Source organism: Rana temporaria, chromosome 3 (assembly GCF_905171775.1).
Source record: "Rana temporaria chromosome 3, aRanTem1.1, whole genome shotgun sequence".
Lineage (NCBI taxonomy): Eukaryota > Metazoa > Chordata > Amphibia > Anura > Ranidae > Rana > Rana temporaria.
Window position 1 is genome coordinate 226,602,973 of NC_053491.1, and position 20,443 is coordinate 226,623,415.

General features: G+C 42.8%; 1 protein-coding gene across 1 annotated transcript in view; it reads left to right on the plus strand.

Annotated features, from left to right (window-relative positions):
• The window catches only part of CDHR2 (cadherin related family member 2), a 161,121-nt gene that overhangs the window by 121,826 nt on the left and 18,852 nt on the right, over nucleotides 1-20,443 (plus strand). Inside the window, exons 23-24 of the mRNA XM_040341609.1 lie at nucleotides 3,400-3,488; nucleotides 6,945-7,025. Of these exons, the coding sequence (XP_040197543.1) occupies nucleotides 3,400-3,488; nucleotides 6,945-7,025 (170 nt within the window). The remainder of the gene's footprint in view (nucleotides 1-3,399; nucleotides 3,489-6,944; nucleotides 7,026-20,443) is intronic.

The window sequence follows — 20,443 nt, forward strand, 5'->3', positions numbered from 1 at the left end:
TTCTCACTGTGGTCCATGATCAAGAATGTGTGATTACTGTGTGTCTAAAACTCCTCAGAACCAATCGGATTCATTTTAAAAACAAACACTGCCCTGTGTTTGTTTGTTTTTGTTTTGTGTGTCTCTGTACTTCACAGAAACATGAAACTAGTTGAAAAACTAAACTAAACTGCAGGCACATTATATGATTGATTTGTATCTATTTTTAATATTTTTTAAAAGGAATCAGTTAACTATTATGTCTCTATACCCTGTAAACAGTCATTTCAGCAAAAAAAAAAATGTCCTTTAGCCCTGGTTCAAACTGGGCTGCGGGAGTGAAGCCATGTGAGTTCAGTTGAACTCGCACGATTTCACTCCCGCCGGCAGTCCCGATTTCGGCCGCGATTTAAGAGACATCTGTGCAGGTTTCTGCACAGATGTCTATGTAAATCGCGGCCCGAAATCGCAAAAAGTAGTACAGGAACTACTTTTTGAAATTGGTGCAGCGCCGCAGATGCGGCGTCGCACCGATTAGGACGGTGTCATTGCCGACAATTGCCGCCGATTTGAGATGCGATTTCACATGTGAAATCGCATCTCAAATCGAAGTAAATCGTACCCAGTGTGAACCTGGGCTTACTGCTCCTCCTTAACCACTTTTCTTCTAATTTTAATGAGTGGTCTCGTGTCTTGTTAAACTCCCTTCCCCAAAAAAGTTTTATCCCTATTGTGGGGTCACCAGTACGGTATTTGTAAATTGAAATCATATCCCCTCTCAAGTGTCTCTTCTCCAGAGAGAATAAGTTCAGTGCTCGCAACCTTTCCTCATTATACAATCTTCCTGTACAATTTTTCTTTAGATTTACCAAAAACCATATAATATGAGGCCAAACCTAAACACTTTCAATTTATATGCAATCAGTCAGGCCCCTGTACTAGATTGTTAAAGGTAAATCAAAAGAAATTAAACAAGAAAATTGTATAATATATGGCCAGCCTAAGACAGGTAGTTTGTTATTGGCCAGATAAACAGTTGAACTTATAGAAAAAAAACACACATTTAAAGTGGTGGTAAAGGCAACAGGTTTTTTAACCTTATTTCATTCTCTGCATTAAGGTAGAAACCCTTATAATCCCAGTGCCTCAGCACATACCCCCCCCCCCCCACAACCCCTTCCTGCTGCTAAGAGCTTCTAAATGCTAGGAGACGGGCATTCGGGTCATGTGACCTATGTGATTGGCTGTCACAGCAGTCACATGATCTGAAAGCTCCCGATTGGAAGTATGCATCGAAGCTTTCCAATCCCCTGTTGGTAACCATGCTGCAGGGCATGCGCTCTAAGCACAGAAAAGTGTTTAACCACTTAAGGACCCCTTCACGCCGATATACGTCGGCAGAATGGCACAGCTGGGCACATCAACGTACCTGTACGTTGCCCTTTAAGCCCAGCCGCGGGCGCGTGCACGCGACCCGGTTCGAAGCTCGGTGACCGCGGCCGTGGGACTCACGGACCCGATCACCGCTGGAGTCCCGCGATCGGTCCCCGGAGCTGAAGAATGGGGAGAGCTGTGTGTAAACACAGCTTCCCCTTTCTTCACTGTGGCGCCGTCATCGATCGTGTGTTCCCTTATATAGGGAATCACAATCGATGACGTCACACCTACAGCCACACCCCCCTACAGTTAGAAACACAGATGAGGTCATACATAACCCCATCAGCACCCCCTTGTGGTTAACTCCTAAACTACAATTGTAATTTTCACAGTAAACAATGCATTTTAAATGCATTTTTTGCTGTGAAAATGACAACGGTCCCAAAAATGTGTCAAAATTGTCCGAAGTGTCCGCCATAATGTCGCAGTCACGAAAAAATCGCTGATCGCTGCCATTAGTAGTAAAAAAAAAAAACATTAATAAAAATGCAATAAAACTATCCCCTATTTTGTAAACGCTATAAATTTTGCGCAAACCAACCGATAAACGCTTATTGCGTTTTTTTTAACCAAAAATAGGTAGAAGAATACGTATCGGCCTAAACTGAGGAAAACATTTTTTGTTTATAGCGCAAAAAATAAAAACCGCAGAGGTGATCAAATACCACCAAAAGAAAGCTCTATTTGTGGGAAAAAAAGGACGCCAATTTTGTTTGGGAGCCACGTCGCACGACCGCGCAATTGTCAGTTAAAGCGACGCAGTGCTGAATTGCAAAAACTGGCCGGGTCCTTTAGCTGCCTAAAGGTCCGGGTCTTAAGTGGTTAAATAAGGCTGTATATATATGTGCTCATAAGGTTAAACACTTACCAGTGTCCTGTATCAATCCAGTGCTGTTCCCGGCTTCAGTTCTTCTCCCTCCTCTCCGTGCTCTTACAGGCTTTGCTGAGGCAGCAGTAGATGCTGTCAGTTAAATCATGGTAGGAGGCAGCAGTGTTTGTGCCTATGGACAAGGGGCCAAATCTTCAAAGGAGATACGCAGGCGGAACTGCTGTTCAGCCTGCGTATCCCTGTGCCTAACTTTGGAAACGATCCTCAAAAGGATTTTTCCAAAGTTAGGCAGAAGATCTGACATCTGTAAGACACTTACACTGTCAGATCTTAAGATGCAGTACCGCATCCGCCGCTGGGGGCATTTCGAGTCGAAATGCCGCCTAGCGTATGCAAATGAGTACTAAAGCAGATCCTGCGTAAGTTATGATTTGCTTGCGCAAAATTAGGGCTGGTTTTACAATGTGTAAAGTTAGTACACCATGTAAAACCAGACCTTTTTTTCGATCGCCGCGTTTTTTTTTAAAATTTTGTTTTTTTTTTCCCGGGGTGTATTTTTTTTTTAACCCGTCGCAACTTTATTGTCCCGTCGCAATCCACAAAGCCCGGCGTAAATTACGTTTGCGCGCTGCCCGTCGGGAAAAATGACGTCACACGCATGCGCAGTACGTCCGGCGCGGGAGCGCGCCTAATTTAAATGGGAATCGCCCATTTTAATTAGGAACGCCTTAGGATGCACGGAGTTAAGTTGCACTGCCGCAATTTTCCGGGTAAGTGCTTTGAGGATCGCTACCTAAATTCGGAGAATTGCGGCCGTGTAACTTAACTCTGAAAAGTTAAGTTAGGCAGCTTTTCTGTGGATTTGGCCCAAGGTTTCTATGGTGTGAGACTGCAAGTGCACAGAGCAGCTAAGTGTAACATGTTTGTTATAAAAAAAACAACAAGCCTTTACAATTTACAAGTAATGTGGTAAACTGCAATAAATTACATTTTTGTTTTTGTGTTTAATAAAGTTGTTTAATCATTTTTTATTGTGTACCAGAAAAAAAACACCATTAAATATAAAATTTTCTCTTTGCTTTCATTGCCTACAATCTATACATTAGTAATCCTCATGTAATGTATTCTTATTGTTGTTCTTTCTTTGCCTGCAGATATTTACAATAGATGAATCTTATCGATCTATATTGCGCTTCTCAAAGTCAGTGGATGAAGTTCAAGAAAAAGTTGGTTTGATCATGGCGTAAGGAGTATTTTTTTCGTAAATATTATTTCATTACATGTAAAAAGAATTTTTAATTTTGTATACTTGTAGAATACATTTAGAAGCACACAAATGAGCATTCGTTTTCAAATTCTACTCCCTGTTTATTTTTTGAAAAGTGGTAAAGACATAAAATGAAATCCATGGTACATTAGAAGATTATTAAACTGACATTTTTAGCTTTGTATAGAGCAAGGAATCATTTTGCAACGTTGTCAAGTTTCCACTGTTGTTTGCAGGGGCAACCTATCCATTAAAGGAGTTCTCTGACCTAAAACTTTTAACCCCCGCTGTGCCCGGGCTGTAAAACTATACAAAATAAACTGTCACTTACCTGCCTACGATCCCCCGTTGTTCCGATATCGCCGTCCCGTTCTCCGGTCCCGGGCCCCTTCCGCTTCCTGTGTGTCGGTGACTCATAGTGCGCTCAGCCTATCAGCGGCCGCAGCAATGTCCCGTCGCGGCCGCTGATAGGCTGAGCGCACTATGAGTCACCGACACACAGGAAGCGGAAGAGACCGGGACCGGATAACGGGACGGCGATATCGGAACAACGGGGGATCGTAGGCAGGTAAGTGACAGTTTATTTTGTATAGTTTTACAGCCCGGGCACAGCGGGGGTTAAAAGTTTTAGGTCAGAGAACTCCTTTAAGGGCACACGGGCGCCGCTCCCCTTATTCATGCATCCGGCATCCTGCATGGGGACTGGATGAATTCCAAAAAAAGGGTGAGTTCGCGGCGCAGAGCACTGCGAACCGAGCCCACCCAGTTGTGTGACAATTGCCAATAAATATTTGCTATTTTCACACTGATTCTCCTGCTGGCCAATCAGGAAGCGGGTCTGAGACCCATTTCCCAATTGGTCGCTGAGGTGGAGGGAGGAGACGGAAGCCACCATGATGCCCATGGAGGAGAGCAGGGGAAAGGGAAGTGGGAAGCAGGGGAAGTGGGTGCACGGTTTGCTGCTGCTCCCCCTGGTTGTTTGTGTCTTATATGTGGACATTTCCTTTCATAGAGAAACCCGGCTACCCCCCAACACAGAAGGGAACTCATGAGGTTCTAGCCCTTCTTTGCTATACTATATACAGTGCCTTGCAAAAATATTCACCCCCTTGACATTTTTCATGTTTTGTTACCTCACAACCTGGAATTAACATGGATTGTTTGAGGATTTGCATCATTTAATTTACAGAACATGCCCACAACTTTAAAGATTTTTTTTTTTTTTTATTGTGAAGCAAACAACAAATAGGACAAAATAACAGAAAAAGTCAATGTGCATAATTATTCACCCCCCTAAGGTCAATACTTTGTAGAGCCACCTTTTGTGGCTATCACAGCTCCAAGTCACTTTGGATAAGTCTCTTTGAGCCTTTCACATCTTACCACTGGGATTTTTTCAAGTTGGATGGTTTGCCCTTGTGAACAGCAATCTTTAAGTATGACCACAGATTTTCTATTGGATTGAGGTCTGGGCTTTGACTAGGCCATTCCAACACATTTAAATGTTTCCCCTTAAACTACTCAAGTGTTGCTTTAGCAGTGTGTTTGGGGACATTGCCTGTGTTTGTCCTAGCCTCAAATCACACACAGAGTGGTACAGGTTTTTCCTCAAGAATCCCTGTATTTAGCACCATCAATATTTCCCTCAACTCTGACCAGTTTCCCAGTCCTGACTGCTGATGGTGTTCTTTGGGTGATGTGATGTGTTGGGTTTGCGCCAGACATAGTGTTTTCTGTGATGGCTAAAAAGTTCAATTTTAGTCTCATCAGACCAGAGCACCTTCCTCCATACATTTTGGGAGTCTCCCACATGCCTTTTTGCAAACTCAAAACATGCCATTTTGTTTTTTGCTGAAAGTAATGGCTTTCTACTGGCCACTCTGCCATAAAGCCCAACTCAATGGAGCGTACGGCTTATTGCCATCCTATGTACAGATACTCCAGTCTCTGCTGTGGAACTCTGCAGCTCCTCCAGGGTTACCTTAGGTCTCTGTGCTGTAAATAATGCCCTGCATGCCAGATCCGTGAGTTTTGGTGTGCAGCTGTCTCTTGGCAGGTTTGCTGTTGTGCCATTTGGTTATGATAGATTTGATGGCGCTCCTAGGGATCATCAAAGATTTGGATATTTTTTTTATAACCTAACCCTGACTTCTCAACAACATAGTCCTTTACTTGTTTGGAGAGTTCCTAGGTCTTTGTGGCAGTGTTTGGTTATTGGTGCCTCTTGCTTAGGTGTTGCAGCCTCTGGGGCCTTTGAAAAAGGTGTGTATATGTAATGACAGATCATGTGACACTTAGATTACACACAGGTGGACATAATTTCACCAATTATGTGACTTCTGAAGGTAATTGATTGCACCAGAGCTTTTTATGGGCTTCATAACAAAGGGGGTGAATACATACGCACATGCCAATTATCATTTTTTTATTTCTGAAAAATTGTTTTATATATATATTTTCTAATTTTACTTCACCAACTTAGACTCAGGCCCCGTACACACGATAGAATCTATCCGCAGATAAATCCCATCGAATGGGTTTCTGCGGATAGATTCTATGGTGTGTACACTCCGGCGGATATTTATCCGCGGATATTTCCGAATTCCAGCAGATAAATATTTGTCGACATGCACAGAATATCTATCTGCTGGAATCGGATCCCACGGATGGATCCGCTCGTCTGTACAGACTCACCGGATCCATCCGTCCAAAGGGATTCCCCGCACGCGTCGTAATGATTTGACGCATGCGTGGAATTCCTTATATGACAGCGTCGCGCCCGTCGCCGCGTCATAATAGCGGCGACGGCGCGACACGTCATCGCCAGAGGATTTCAGCGCGGATTTCAATGCGATGGTGTGTACACGCCATCGCATAGAAATCTGCTGAAATCCTCGAGAGGATTTATCCGCGGATACGGTCCGCTGGACCGTATCTGCGGATAAATCCTCTCGTGTGTATGGGGCCTTAGGCTGTAATGTAATAAAATAGGTAAAAAGCAAGGGGTGTGAATACGTTGTCAAGGCGCTGTAGGTGTTTTATTGCTGTTAGTGCCTTTGTCCCTGTGGAGAGGGAACAGAAATTAAGGGAACATATCGTTAACACAGACACTAAAAGCTATTAAACCCCCTTTAAGAAGAATGAAGGAGTAGAAGAGTAGGGTGAGAGAAGGATGCTCATTACTTTCCTCCAATCGGGCTCTGCTGCATGCACATCTGCAAACATGGCAACAGAAGGAGAAAGGAGGGAAACACTTTATTCGTTAATCTCCTCCATTCTTGTCCAATCACAGCTTGTTTGTCTGTTGTTCAGTTTTTAAGCAGATTTTGTGACACAAGCATAGTGGTGATATTTGTAAGTATTAACAGTACAGCAGATAATTTCTTGGAGTTGCATTTTCATACTATGCTTCTTAATGTTTGTGTCTAACAGGCAAATTTCAATGGCAACTGAAGCATCTGTGTTTGTTTCTGGGATTGAACCTGACGAAGGCACAAGAAGAATGTTATCTCGGTAAGTTTAAAGACTTTAACCTAAAGCATTCATTGGTTTGCAGAAATAAGCCACAAATCAGGTATATTTTTTACCTAACTTAACAATACATGATCATAATTTCCCCATAATGCCTATAGCTACAAAAATGAGTAAATACTTGTTTTAAAGTGCTTTAATTGCTTACTTAAAATATGTACAGTGGAATCTTGGATTACGTAATTCGTTCCAGAAGAATGCTTGTAATCCAAAGCACTCGTATATCAAAGCGAATTTCCCCATAGAAGTCAATGGATAGTGACTTCTATGGTGTGCAGTACTGCATGTAGCCAAAAGGTGGGGGGCACTGGAGACACTCGGAAACCGCTCAAACACACTTGGAAACACTCAGAGAGGCTCGGAAACACTCAGAGTGCATCCGAGCAGCTCCGAATGTCACCGCCACCCCCACACTTCTGGCCAAATGCATTACTGCACACCTCAGAGGCTTAAACCCTGCTCATTTTGTGAGAAAACTTTCGCAAACCGAGTCAGGATTTAAAAAAAAAATAATAGCTCATATTGCAAAACGCTTGTTACCGCGTTACTCGCAATCCGAGGTGTTACTGTACTTCAGTGTGCTTAGTCCAGATGCAGGTCCAGTAGTATAGATGTACTTTTAGAGATTAAGACCCTGCATCAATTGTGTAAACTGCAGTAGTGAAGACTGCAGTGATTCTCCACTGGATAGCTAATTGTAGAGAGTGAATCATTTGTTGTCTGTTTATTTCATTCAGTGGTAAATGTATTTAATGGGCTGAGATTTCACTTTTGCGTGTAATATTTTGTTTCTTCGAGAGCTCCAGTTATTCTCATGTTTAATCGTTAACAGGTAGAAGTATCATTTACTTTATATATAGGAAGTATAACTTTATTTTCTGCAAGTTTGTAAAGAACAAACACTTGTACCATGTGAACCTGAATGAAATGTACTTTAAAATCTAATATGTTGAAAATTGCAAACTGAATAAAAGTATTATCTGAGAAACAGTTCCCCAATGTATTGCCATATGGTGGAAAGGGGCCTTGCCAAATAGGTAATTTTATATTCTCTAAACTGGTAACTGCTGCTAAGTAGTGTTATGCTAATACCTTGAATGATAGTCCACCTTACTTTAGAAGTATACTTCTAATGTGCAATCTACTGTACTGTGGGCAAAAATCAAGATTATGTGTTCCATTTTAAGCTTGTATTACCTTGTTGTAGTATACTAGGGCACACACTTGTTTTGTATCCTAGCACATGTGTACATGCATGCTAGTATAAAGCACAAATCCGGGGAGCAGAGGTGCTCAATTACTAAGTAAATAACTAAATTAAATCTGTAATTTAAAAAAGACAAGAGAAAGAGAGAACAGTAAGCAGCCACCAAGGTCTGCTTGCACATACCTGCAAGAGCTACCATTCCCCTGTGCCATAGTCAAAAGGCATTCTGAATAGGTAATGCTTTGACACTTTCTGGTAGTGATGAAACTAACTCACCCACTCCCATCGCACAAAAATTCCTATCCTACCAAGAAGGTAGCTCATTGTAGTCATGGGCTAATTGGAATGCATTGAGTTGGGGGCATGGCCAAGCATTGACACTACCTACCAGAGTAAAGGTATATTTGGGGCGTTGCAAATATGTGTACATATCTCTAGGTACCAGCATTTTTTTTTTTTTAAAGCAAAACTGTTCTTTGCCAATGCATTGCCCCTCCCCAGCAGCACATACTCAACTTTCCTTTACCTTCCCACCAATTAATTTGACCGCCATAAAAAAATAACAAATACATCCAGGCATGTGACTGGTGTGCTTGGTGATTGATTCGGTGCTGTAAAATGCAGACAGGGAGGGAGTCCAAAGCACTGTATAAGATCCAACTAGAGTGACTTGGAGCTTATGCGGGGGCTTTCTTTCCTCTTTCCAGGATGTTGAACAGAGCAGAATTTGAACAAAGGAAATGTGATTGTGCTGCCACAGCAGCCTGTTTATTTTTTTATGTTCCCCTATTTCCCCTATTGTCTTTTGCTGCTTGGTACAGTCTTTAGCTAGACACTCTCTGCAACTCTTTTCTACTCAGTTGTTAGTTTTAGTTAATTGCAGAGACAGGGTTTAGGAAAGTAATTGTTTTCTTACACTTCAAAATTTTTACTTTGTAAATTAATTTTTGTTGAAAGAAGCAACAGCAAGTAGCGTTCTATATTGTGAACTATATTTATATGAATATATATATATATATATATATATATATATATATATATATATATATATATATATATATATATACACACACACACACACACACACACACACACACACACACACACACACACACACACACACACACACACTATACCTATCTACAGGTGGCACTGGTAAAGCTATCCTCTACAAACAAGAAGCTTCCAGCACATGATTTCAGTACCCTGCACAACAGGTTATGGGTCCCAGGCACCCAGGCATTGGAGAGGATACCCCAGTGTACTCATCAGCAACCAAGCACTAGAAAGAGAACTCTGCAACTCAGTGAGTACATTGAGTACTGTATACAAGCTACTGAAATGGGGCAAGTGGTTCAGATGTGAAGTTTGCTATTGCAAAGCTGAACAATGGCAATTACCAGTTGTGGAAGTTTAAGTTGAAGATGTTATTTGGCAAGGGTGACTTGTGGCAAATAATGAATACAGACAGACCCATAGATGGAGAGACAGAGGACTGGGATAGGAAGGACAGACAGGCAAAAGCAATTATAAGCTTATTAGTGGACTATAACCAGCTTATCCACATAACAGAACAGAGAAAACTGCCAAAGGTATGGTTACAAAAGCTGCATGAGCATTCAAGTCTAAACAGAAAGTTATTTCTACTAAGAAAGATTTGTAAAATGAGACTAGAAGAAGGCCATCACATGTGTGACCACCAAAGATAATCATATTGTTGCCCTGCTCCTCTGCAGCCTTCCAGAGACCTATACTGCTCTTATTAATGCTTTAGAAACTAGACCCGAGCAGGAGCTGAAAGTGGAATATGTCAAAGGCAAATTTAACGAATATGACAGAAGGAAAGGAAAGGCGCACCATGATGACAAAGCTTGTAAGATGTACAAAGGCACAAAGCACAATAAAGAAAGCAGAGCCTGCTTTCGCTGTAAAAGGACTGGTTACTTAAAAAAGGACTGTTCTATCTGGAAAGCCGAGCAGGAAAAGCTACAGCTATCCACAAAAGAAAGAGTCAAAGCAATCACAAAGGACACTGCAGACATTTCATGGAGTGGCACCTTTAAAGTGACACAGCATGGCAAGCCATGTGACCAATGCATATACTCAGGAGCTACAAACCACATGACTAGTGATGAGACCTTCTTCACAAACATTGATTACAGTGCAAAAGACAACATTTTCCTAGCAAACGGGAAAAGCATCACCTAAGAAGGTAAAGATGAGGGATTCCTGAACTGTATTACACAAGTCAGGTTAAAAGAGTATCCTTGTAAAGAAAAGGCTGTATGTTCCAGAACTAGAAGGCAGACTTCTATCAATGAAAAGTCTTGCAAACAATAGTCTCACAGTTAAAGTGGATGTAAACCCACTCTCATCCTTTCTAAACTACTGCCATCGTGCTGATCTATAAGGATATACATGCCTCCTGCATGTATCCTCACCTGTCAAATGTTTCCCCTCTGTCTGTTATAAGAACTGAAAAACTGCAGATTCTGTGGGGGGATCTGTTGTCTGGAGCTCAGTGGATGGAGTTGTGATGTCAGTAGACTCCCTGCCCTCCTTTACACTCCTCTTGTCAACATGCATTTTTTCCTATGTATTCATTACACTAAATTCTGCTATGATCACTAACATCCATTCAAAATAGAGAAAAGTAACCACATGACTTCGGAAAAGGAGTGGGGGTGGAAATTAAAGAATAATACCTGTCTCCAGGCTAGTGCATGAGATGTAAATAACCTGTCATTCACAGCAAGGGGGTGGAACGGACTAAGGTTTTTCTCTGTAAGTCCGTTTTATCTCACTGAACAATAAGAGGATTGCTCAGAGCTGAATTACCTCTGTGTGGCAAGACTGGGCACAGATGATAGGAAATCTTATACTGTACATTGTACATTGTACATTGTACAGTAATAATAAGAAATTTGGGTTTACATCCACTTTAAGTTCCAGGGTGATGAATGCACAATTCACGATAATAAGCGATTCGCAAAAGGAAAACTGCTCATCAAGACAGACCAGCAATCCACTATAGTCTCTAATGACATACACAACCAATGTATTCACTTATGGCACAGGAGGCTGGGGCGCAGACGTCCAGAAGCTATACAGGACATTATAAAGAGAGGCTTTTCAGAAGATTTAACAATATCGCCTTGCAAAGTGCTCATGAAATGCAAGTGCTTTACTGAAGCAAAAGCCACCCTTCCACAGGCATCTTAAAGAAAAACTACCCACTCCCTGCAGCTCATACATAGTGATGTATGCGATCCAATGAAATCTCCCATGTCAGGTGGGAACAGATATCTACTGTCTTTCATTGATGATTATTCCAGGTACACAACTACTTATCTGATGAAACACAAGAATGAAACATCAGAGAAACTTCAAGAGTTTGTTGCCATGTCTAGCAACAAATTCCAATGCAAACCAAGATTAATACACACATATAACAATGGGGGAGAATACATAAGCAAAGAAGTGGCCTCATACCTGAAGAGACAAGGAATAGTACACCAGACAACTGCACCATACACTCCTGAACAAAACTGTGTGGCAGAAAGAAAAAATCACACTCTTATAGAAATGGCCAGATGCATGTTGTCAGATGCCAACCCACCTCACATGTACTGTAGTCATGACTGCAACCTACCTACAGAACAGACTACCCTGAAAAGCCATTAAAAGTACTGTAAAGCATATGCCTATATTTCAAGTGAAAAGAGCCAAAGACTGACAAAGTGACAATAAGACGTAGTGTTTATTTTGATGAAAGCCCATCACCAGAAAAACACTGATCCCAGAAAGCTGTGAAGGGAATATGCCAAGCAAACTAGAAGAAAAGGTCAACCAAAGCAAACTTTTGCAGGAGTCCCACAAGAGGTGGAACTCATAATGTCTAAATTAAGTTCCACACCAGATCCTGCTGAACTGCCTGAAATCAGAAGATCCACTCAGACTAAAAAGGGGATACCACCCTGCAAGCTGTCATACACTGTCAAAACACATAGCATACTTGAACAAATAACCTGGGAAGACATAGAAAAACTGCCAAAATGTGAAGCCAATAAATGGAGAAAAGCAGCAGAAGAAGAATAACAGTCACTTCTACAAAATAAAACCTGGACATTCACAGAGCTCCCTCCTAACCACAAAACATTAGGTAAGTAAGTGGACGTCCAAAATAAAGTCAGACGCAGAAGGAAATATCCACAAATAAAAATCCTGACAAGTTGCCAAGGGTTACTCCCAGAAATTTGGTAAAGATTGCGCTGAAACATTCCCTGGTGCCATAAAAAACTCCACCATCAGAGCACTTTGGAAAGGGCACGCAAGTCAAACACCTAGAAATAAAAGCTGCTTTCCTATATAGAGACATTAAGGAAGATTTCTACATGGAGCAACCACTAGGGGTTGAGCAAGGAGACAACCTTGTGTGTAAACTTCAGAAGAGCATCTACGTTCTTAAGCAATCTGCAAGGATGTGGAATGAGAAAGTGAACAAAGTACTTATTACTAAAGAGGGATTCTCAAGAAGTAAAGCAAACCCCTGTCTCTACTCCAAGAATCAAGAAGACAGATGGCTATACATCCTTATCTATGTTGATTACATTATAACCTGTTTTGAACATGAAGAGGATTATAATCAGTTCACAAGCTGAAAGAAAAAATTGAAATCAAAGAGCTAAGGAACATTATCTACTATCTGGGAATCCAAATAGAGAGAGTAGAAGATAGAAGTTATCTTCTCAACCAATTTCAGAAAATCTCAGAAACTTTGGAACAATTCCATATGCAAGATGCAAAGGAAGTGAAAACTCCTATGGAACCAGGCTATCAAAAGAGCAATGAAGCAGACAACATGCTACCCAACAGTGACAAGTATCGCAGAGCAATTGGTAAGCTGCAATATGTTGCCACTATGACAAGACCAGACATAGCCGCAGCAGTGGACATACTATGCAGGAAAGTTTCAGCTCCCTGTCGCCCTGACTGGAACGCAGTAAAAAGAGTAATACAATACCTCAAAGGAACAATTCAGATGAAGTTACGGTTACCAGCAACATCCAATCCAAAACTGGTGGGGTATGTGGATGCTGATTGGGCCGGAGACTACACAGGCCACAAATCCACAAGTGGATTCATCTTCCAGTATGGGGAAGGAACCATAAGTTTGTCTAGTCTAATGCAAGTAACTGTTGCTCTATCTTCAACTGAAGCAGAGTACATTGCAGCAGCACACACGTTTCAAGAAGCAATATGGATTTGTCAACTTTTTGTGGATATTGGGATAGACATGTCAAAACCAGTTCCCATTTTTGAAGACAATCAAAAATGGTCAATCCTAGGACACATTGATGTCAAGTATCACCTACTGAGGTAAAATCGAGAGCAAAGTGTTATTAACATTCAATATTGCCGTCAGAGGAGATGACTGCCGATGCACTCACTAAGCCTTTATTGAAGGAACGTCATAATTATTTCCAGAAGAAGCTGAATATAATTTGACAAAGCACATGCTGTTGAGAAGGGTTGTTGAAAGAAACAACAGCAAGTAGCTTCTTTCAACACCCCTATATATATATATGTAGCGCCTGGCTATTTTCAGAGCCGATGCTATTGTAAATTTAGGGGAAGTTCAGAGAGGTAGTTGGCTCTGAACCCGGTTGGTTAAATTGAGGGTCTCTGTTCCAGCTTTGGCTGTGCTGTCTGTGCATACTGTTGTTGTCTGGGGTACTGAGTTCCGCCCCAGGCCGACAGGTGGCAGCAGTAGGGTCAAATGCAGTTGAATATCTCCTCCCAGCAGCCTATCAGGAGGATTGGTCGCCTCGCTGTGCATGCTGGGAGGGGTATTTAAAGGGCAGACGCCATTTGTTCTAGGTCGCTGTGTTCCCGCCCTTGAACTGGGCAGTAGTCCGGGAGATACCAAGCACAAGGCTGGTGTTTCAGGAGAGGCCTGTCCATTCATCGGAGGACAACTTTGGTTCTGAAAGGCTAGATCTACTATACTCTTAGAGCTATAGGCATAAAACTGCTGTTTAACCACTTTGGCCCCGGAAGAATTTCCCCCCTTCCTGATCAGAGCATTTTTTACGATTCTGTACTGCGTCGCTTTAACTGACAATTACGTAGGCGTGCGACGTTGCACCCAAACAAAAAATTACATCCCTTTTTCCCCACAAATAGAGACTTCTTTTGGTGGTATTTGATCACCTCTGCGGTTTTTATTTTTTGCACTATAAACCAAAAAAAGCGTCAATTTTGAAAAAAAGCAATATATTTTACTTTTTGCTATAATAAATATCCCCAAAAAAATATATAAATTTTTTTTATCAGTTTAGGCCGATATGTATTCTTCTACATACTTTTGTTAAAAAATTTGCAATAAGCGTATATTGATTGGTTTGTGCAAAAGTTATAGGGGCAGATCCACAAAAGGATTACGCCGGTCTATCTATAGATACGGCAGCATAATTTAAAATTTCCCGCGTCGTATCTTTGTTTTGTATCCACAAAACAAGATACGACGGCATCGGGGATCGATCCGACAGGCGTACGTCTTAGTACGCCGTCGGATCTTAGATGCAATTTTTCGGCGGCCGCTAGGTGGCGTTTCCGTCGAAATCCGCGTTGAGTATGCAAATTAGCTATTTACGGCGATCCACAAACGTACGTCCGGCCGGCGCATTTTTTTACGTCGTTTGAGTTCGGCTGTTTCCGGTGTATAGTTAAAGCTGCTATTATGAGGCGTATTCAATGTTAAGTATGGCCGTCCTTCCCGCGTACAATTTTGAATTTTTTACGTCGTTTGAGTAAGTCGTTCGAATAGGAATTTGCGTAGAATGACGTCACTGTCGTAAGCATTGGCTTGTTCCGGTTTAATTTCGAGCATGCGCACTGGGATACCCCCAGGGACGGCGCATGCGCAGTTAAAAAAAAAACGTTGTTTACGTCGGGTCATGACGTATTAACATAAAACACTGCCCCCATTACATCCATTTGAATTCCGCGCCCTTACGCCGCTAGAGATACACTACGCCGCCGTAACTTACGGCGCAAATTCTTTCAGGTTAAGTTACGGCGGCGTAGTGTATCTTAGATACGCTGTGCCCGGCGGAAGATTACGAGCAGGTACGTGGATCTGCCCCATAGTGTCTAAAAAATAGGGGATAGTTTTATGGCATTTTTATTATTATTATTTTTTATTAGTAATGACGGCGATCAGCGATTTTTATCGTGACTGCAAAATTATGGTGGACACATCGGACACCTTTGACACATTTTTGGGACTAGGGACAATTATATTTGGGACCATTGTCATTTATACAGAGATCGGTGCTATAAAAATGCATTGATTACAGTGTAAATGACACTGGCAGGGAAGAGGTTAAACACTAGGGGGCGATGAAGGGGTTAAGTGTGTCCTAGGGAGTGATTCTAACTGTGGGGGGGCTGGGCTACAAGTGACATAACAGTGATCACTGCTCCCGATGACAGGGAGCAGTAGATCAGTGTCCTGTCACTAGGCAGAACAGTGAAATGGCTTGTTTACATAGGCATCTCTCTGTTCTGCAGCTCAGTGGCATGACTAGGGCAGTCAGATACCTTACTGCACCCAACCACACATGTATAACCCCCTTTCCTTAATTTAAAATGACCACAATGACACCTGCTGGATTAAAATGGTCTGTTATTTAACAATAACAAAATAAAATATATATATATAAATATATATATATATATATATATATATATATATATATATATATATATATATATATAAAAAACCATTACTCAATTATTTAATAATTTAACATTTTAATAAAACAGTTTTAATACTACTTGGTTGTCGGCCCCCCAGACAACACCCTCCTCACTTTTTGGGCCTGTGGTACCTTGTAGTCAAACTATCCCCAGCCGCCAACATCGCCTCGAGGACCCCAACTGACCACAGACCCACCAACTTATCACCCGGTGGTCCAGACTAACACCAGACCACCGAGGAGGACTCCATCCCTGAGATGGGTCCCACAGTTTTTCCCATACCACCTGTTTCTTCACCAAAACGTCAGGCCCCCCACCGCAACCCCTAATTGCCACCAACCTTCAAAGGAAAACCTACCTTAAAAAAGGGGCGGGAGGGCGGGACTTTCCACTCCGATTTTTCTCCCAGATTGCTGTCCCCTGACTCCTCCTCACTCCTGAAGTATCTATAACACTCCTCCCCGTCCGATACTCGCACCAATTAGGTAAGCCCACTTCTCCTACCTAACACCCCCCCTTTTCCTTAACCTTTTCCCAACCGTAAGTTACTTACACCCTGTCATGTCTGTCCTACGCCTGCGCTTCGCTACGTCTGCGTACATGTCTCGATTGCGGGTGTGCGCGCGTGCCCTCACAACGCTAAATTCAAAGCAATGTACAGGTACATTGCTTTGTGCAGTCGTGACATTCTGCCGACGTATATCGTCATTAGGCAGTCGGCAAGTGGTTAAGTTCTGTTTTCTCAGTCACCTCTCCTTCCACTCCCTGCTGATAAGAAAATTGAAGAAATGGTAGCACACTTATGAAGACATTTCTATGCTGTCCCCTCCTGTAGGCATATTTCTAATGTCAGACTGACAGCTTTGACAACAGATGCAGTAGGACTGACATGTGGGAGTTTCTGAAACTCAGCTCATTATTTTTGCTTATAATGAAGTTTTGAATGTCCACATATGGTTGTTTGAATTTTAAATGGTACATTGTCAACTGAAGTAAAAAAAATCAACAGTGATCACGACAGAATATTGGGGATTAATCTTTTGAAGGTTATTAATTGTTGGTTATGTGATAAGATGAGGCACTGAGATCTTGAGGAATGTAGAATTCAGCTTTACGTGCATAGGGGAACTGCATACGTGTTTGAGAACACAGCATTACAGGAGAGAGCAGAGAGAAAAAAAAAAAACATTATTTCAGACATACAGTATATAAACACACAGATGCCAGTAGATCACTACAACGTCATCTATAGTTTAGAGTGCTTTGTACATGGCACGTTAAAATGTAAAAACACCCTATACCCACTGTTCACAACTGCAAATCTGGACCCCTTTAGATTACACATCACCTGCACCTTTGGACCCCTTTACACAGCACCCTGCACCTCTGGACCCCTTTAGATTACACAGCACCCTGCACCTCTGGACCCCTTCACACAGCACCCTGCACCTCTGGACCCCTTTACATTACACAGCACCCTGCGACCCTCTGGGCCCCTTTACATTACACAGCACACTGCACATCTGGACCCCTTTACATTACACAGCACCCCACACATCTGGGCCCCTTTACATTACACAGCACCCTGCATCTCTGACCCCTTTACATTACACAGCACCCTGTACCTCTGGACCCCTTTACATTACACAGCATCCTGCAAACCCTCGGGCCCCTTTACATTACCCAACACCCTGCACCTCTGGACCCCTTCACACAGCATCCTGCACCTCTGGACCCCTGCATGTTACAGAGACAGCCCCACCCTCCCTACCTTAATCATGCAGCCAGAGGGAGAGACAAAGCAACGCTGAACAGAGAAACTGCTGGAGTTATTTTTCATATTAACAAGCTAATGATTGATTTCTAGGACCACCTAGCAACCAATCGCCTGCTGGTTAACTGGACCACCTAGCAACCAATAGCCTGCTGGTTAACTTAAAAGGTTAACTCCAGCAGTTCCCCTAGTAAGCGCTGCTCACTGTCTCTCTCTCTTCCTATGGTATAGGAGGAGAAAGAGTGTCTTCTTTCTCCTGCACCGCTCGGCTGGTTCTGGATGTAACTCCCGGTAGTGGTAAGTTCCACACCTGGCCTGGGCACCCCCTCACTGTCACAGCTCGGCTCTCCTGGCTTTCCCTGGCTGCCCTGTCACCGCCCCGCTGCACTGCCTGAGCCTGCCCTGCTGTCACCGCTTCACTTGCGGGTGGGATGCCGCCCTGATACCCCCGGGCTGTGACACCCGGGACAGACCAACTCCCCCACTGCCCCCCAGTTGGTATGCCACTGCTTTCAGTGATACCTATGGTATTACACGCTACTACAACCTAGTGTGTCCGAAGGACTGAAGTTCTTATGGAGGTTGAGACAAAGAGCAAAGGACCCATCTTAACCAGCGGCTCCTGCAGGGGTAGTGTTACACTGGTTAAGCCTTGCCCACATAGTAATCTTTTGGTTCCCAAAGCAATACTTTGATAAAAATCTATAACTACACATGGTTTTTGGATGCATTAGAAATACTGGTTCTCCTTTCAAACAGCTTGAGAAAAGCCATTATTAGTAGAAAGTAGTTTAGCAAAAGGATTTTTTTGCTAGCTCCAGGAGGTATGAATGTGTGTGTATCTCTATCTATCTATCTATCTATCTATCTATCTATCTATCTATCTATCTATCTATCTATCTATCTATCTATCTATCTATCTATCTATCTATTGTAAGGGGTTAGCTCGGTAGCGGGGTGTGTGATCCCCTGGATGGGTTCACTACACACTGAATTTACACAGACAGGCAGTCGAAGACGGTTAAAAACAAAGATTTTGGTTTATTCTTCCATCTTGCTGGAAACAAGTGCAAGCATCCAAACAGCATAAACAAAATCAAACATAAAATAAACCCTGGCCACTTGGGGCGTCTACCTTCACCACGCAGGAACCTATCTAGGAGTCTAGCACAGCCTACTACTGGGTAGACACTGCTGGTCATACAGCAGAAAAACATTAGTCTTTTGATTTTTATTACACAGAAAAATCAATCCTCTCCTCACCTCTCCAAAAGACTTTCAATACACTGCTTCTCCTTACTCACAAAGCCTCAGGATGCAGCAAATCAGTGGTAATCCTCTGGACTACTTATAGAGGCCTTAATTGCCTCATTCTGAGCAGCTGAAGTCTTCCAACGCCCTTAGACCTTTTTCTGGCTACATTTGCAGCCGACGCCTAATAACAATTGGTGTATTGTCTAAACAAGGCAGAAATGTATGTCCCGTCTGTGACAACACCCTGACTTCCTGTCACACTATCTATAAATATATATCATTATATATATATATATATATATATATATATGTAGCGCTCACCCCCGAAGGAGCCGCTGGTTGATTTTGGGATCGGCCTACTAAGTTACCCTGGCGGTGTCTAGGGGTGTAGTTGTGAGAACAGCGGTAGTGAGCGAAGGTCCAGACAGCCAATAAAAGGTTTTCAATGCTTTATTGTCCAGGCCAAACACGGCCAACATCAACATGTATTGGGAAGGTCAAGGTTGATGAAGGAAAGAGAAGAGAACTGTCATGGTCTTACCTCTCTCCTGTCTCCTTCGTTTGACATGTGCTGGCGGCCATCTTGGTTTCTAGGTCTCTTGTAGCCTCCCACCCTGCGGCTCCTCCTTCCCACTGGGAGGAGCTGGATACCTGGCTCACATATATAGGAGGTCTGTGACTTCAGTTCCTTGCTTGGTCCTCCTGTGTGCACATGCTTCTAAGACTGCTGCTGCTTCTGGTTCCGATCCTGGCTTCGTCTGACTTCTCTGCTGGTTCCTGATCCTGGCTTCGTCTGACTTCCCTGCTGGTTCCTGATCCTGGCTTCGTCTGACTACTCTTCTGGTTCCTGACCTCTGGTTTCACCATCCGTTGGACTTTTGCTTTACAGCTTGATTTTCAATAAAGCCTTCTTATTTTCACTTATCTCTTGTTGTACGTCTGGTTCATGGTTCCGTAACAAGAACATTGCGGTATCAGGCCTGGATATTAAATGGAGCAGTCAATACTGCTCTGTATAGTACCAATTTTGTAACTCGTCGCCACTCTACTTGGAGTGGGTAAAGTGCCTCCGGACAGACCCCTATAACAGGCCTAGCAGCCGAAGTGTCACTCTGAACTAGCTGGGAAGAACAGGTCTCTCTCACAGACCCGGCTCTAGGGCCTCTGCCACAGGCCAATTTCAATAAAGGACTTAGGTGAATAAAGAGAGCGAATCCTCCCAGTTGACTTTTTCTATATAGGCCCCCGGATGACAGCAAGCATACCTGTCAGTGGTCCGGACGCCCGATCCCAGACTGGGATTCTTTCAACAGGTCATGGAACCCAGCGAAACATTGGGGTCCCTTTTCTCCTCAGGATGAGGTTCGATGCAGCTTTGGCCAGGTGGGCCGCGCTGGCGGC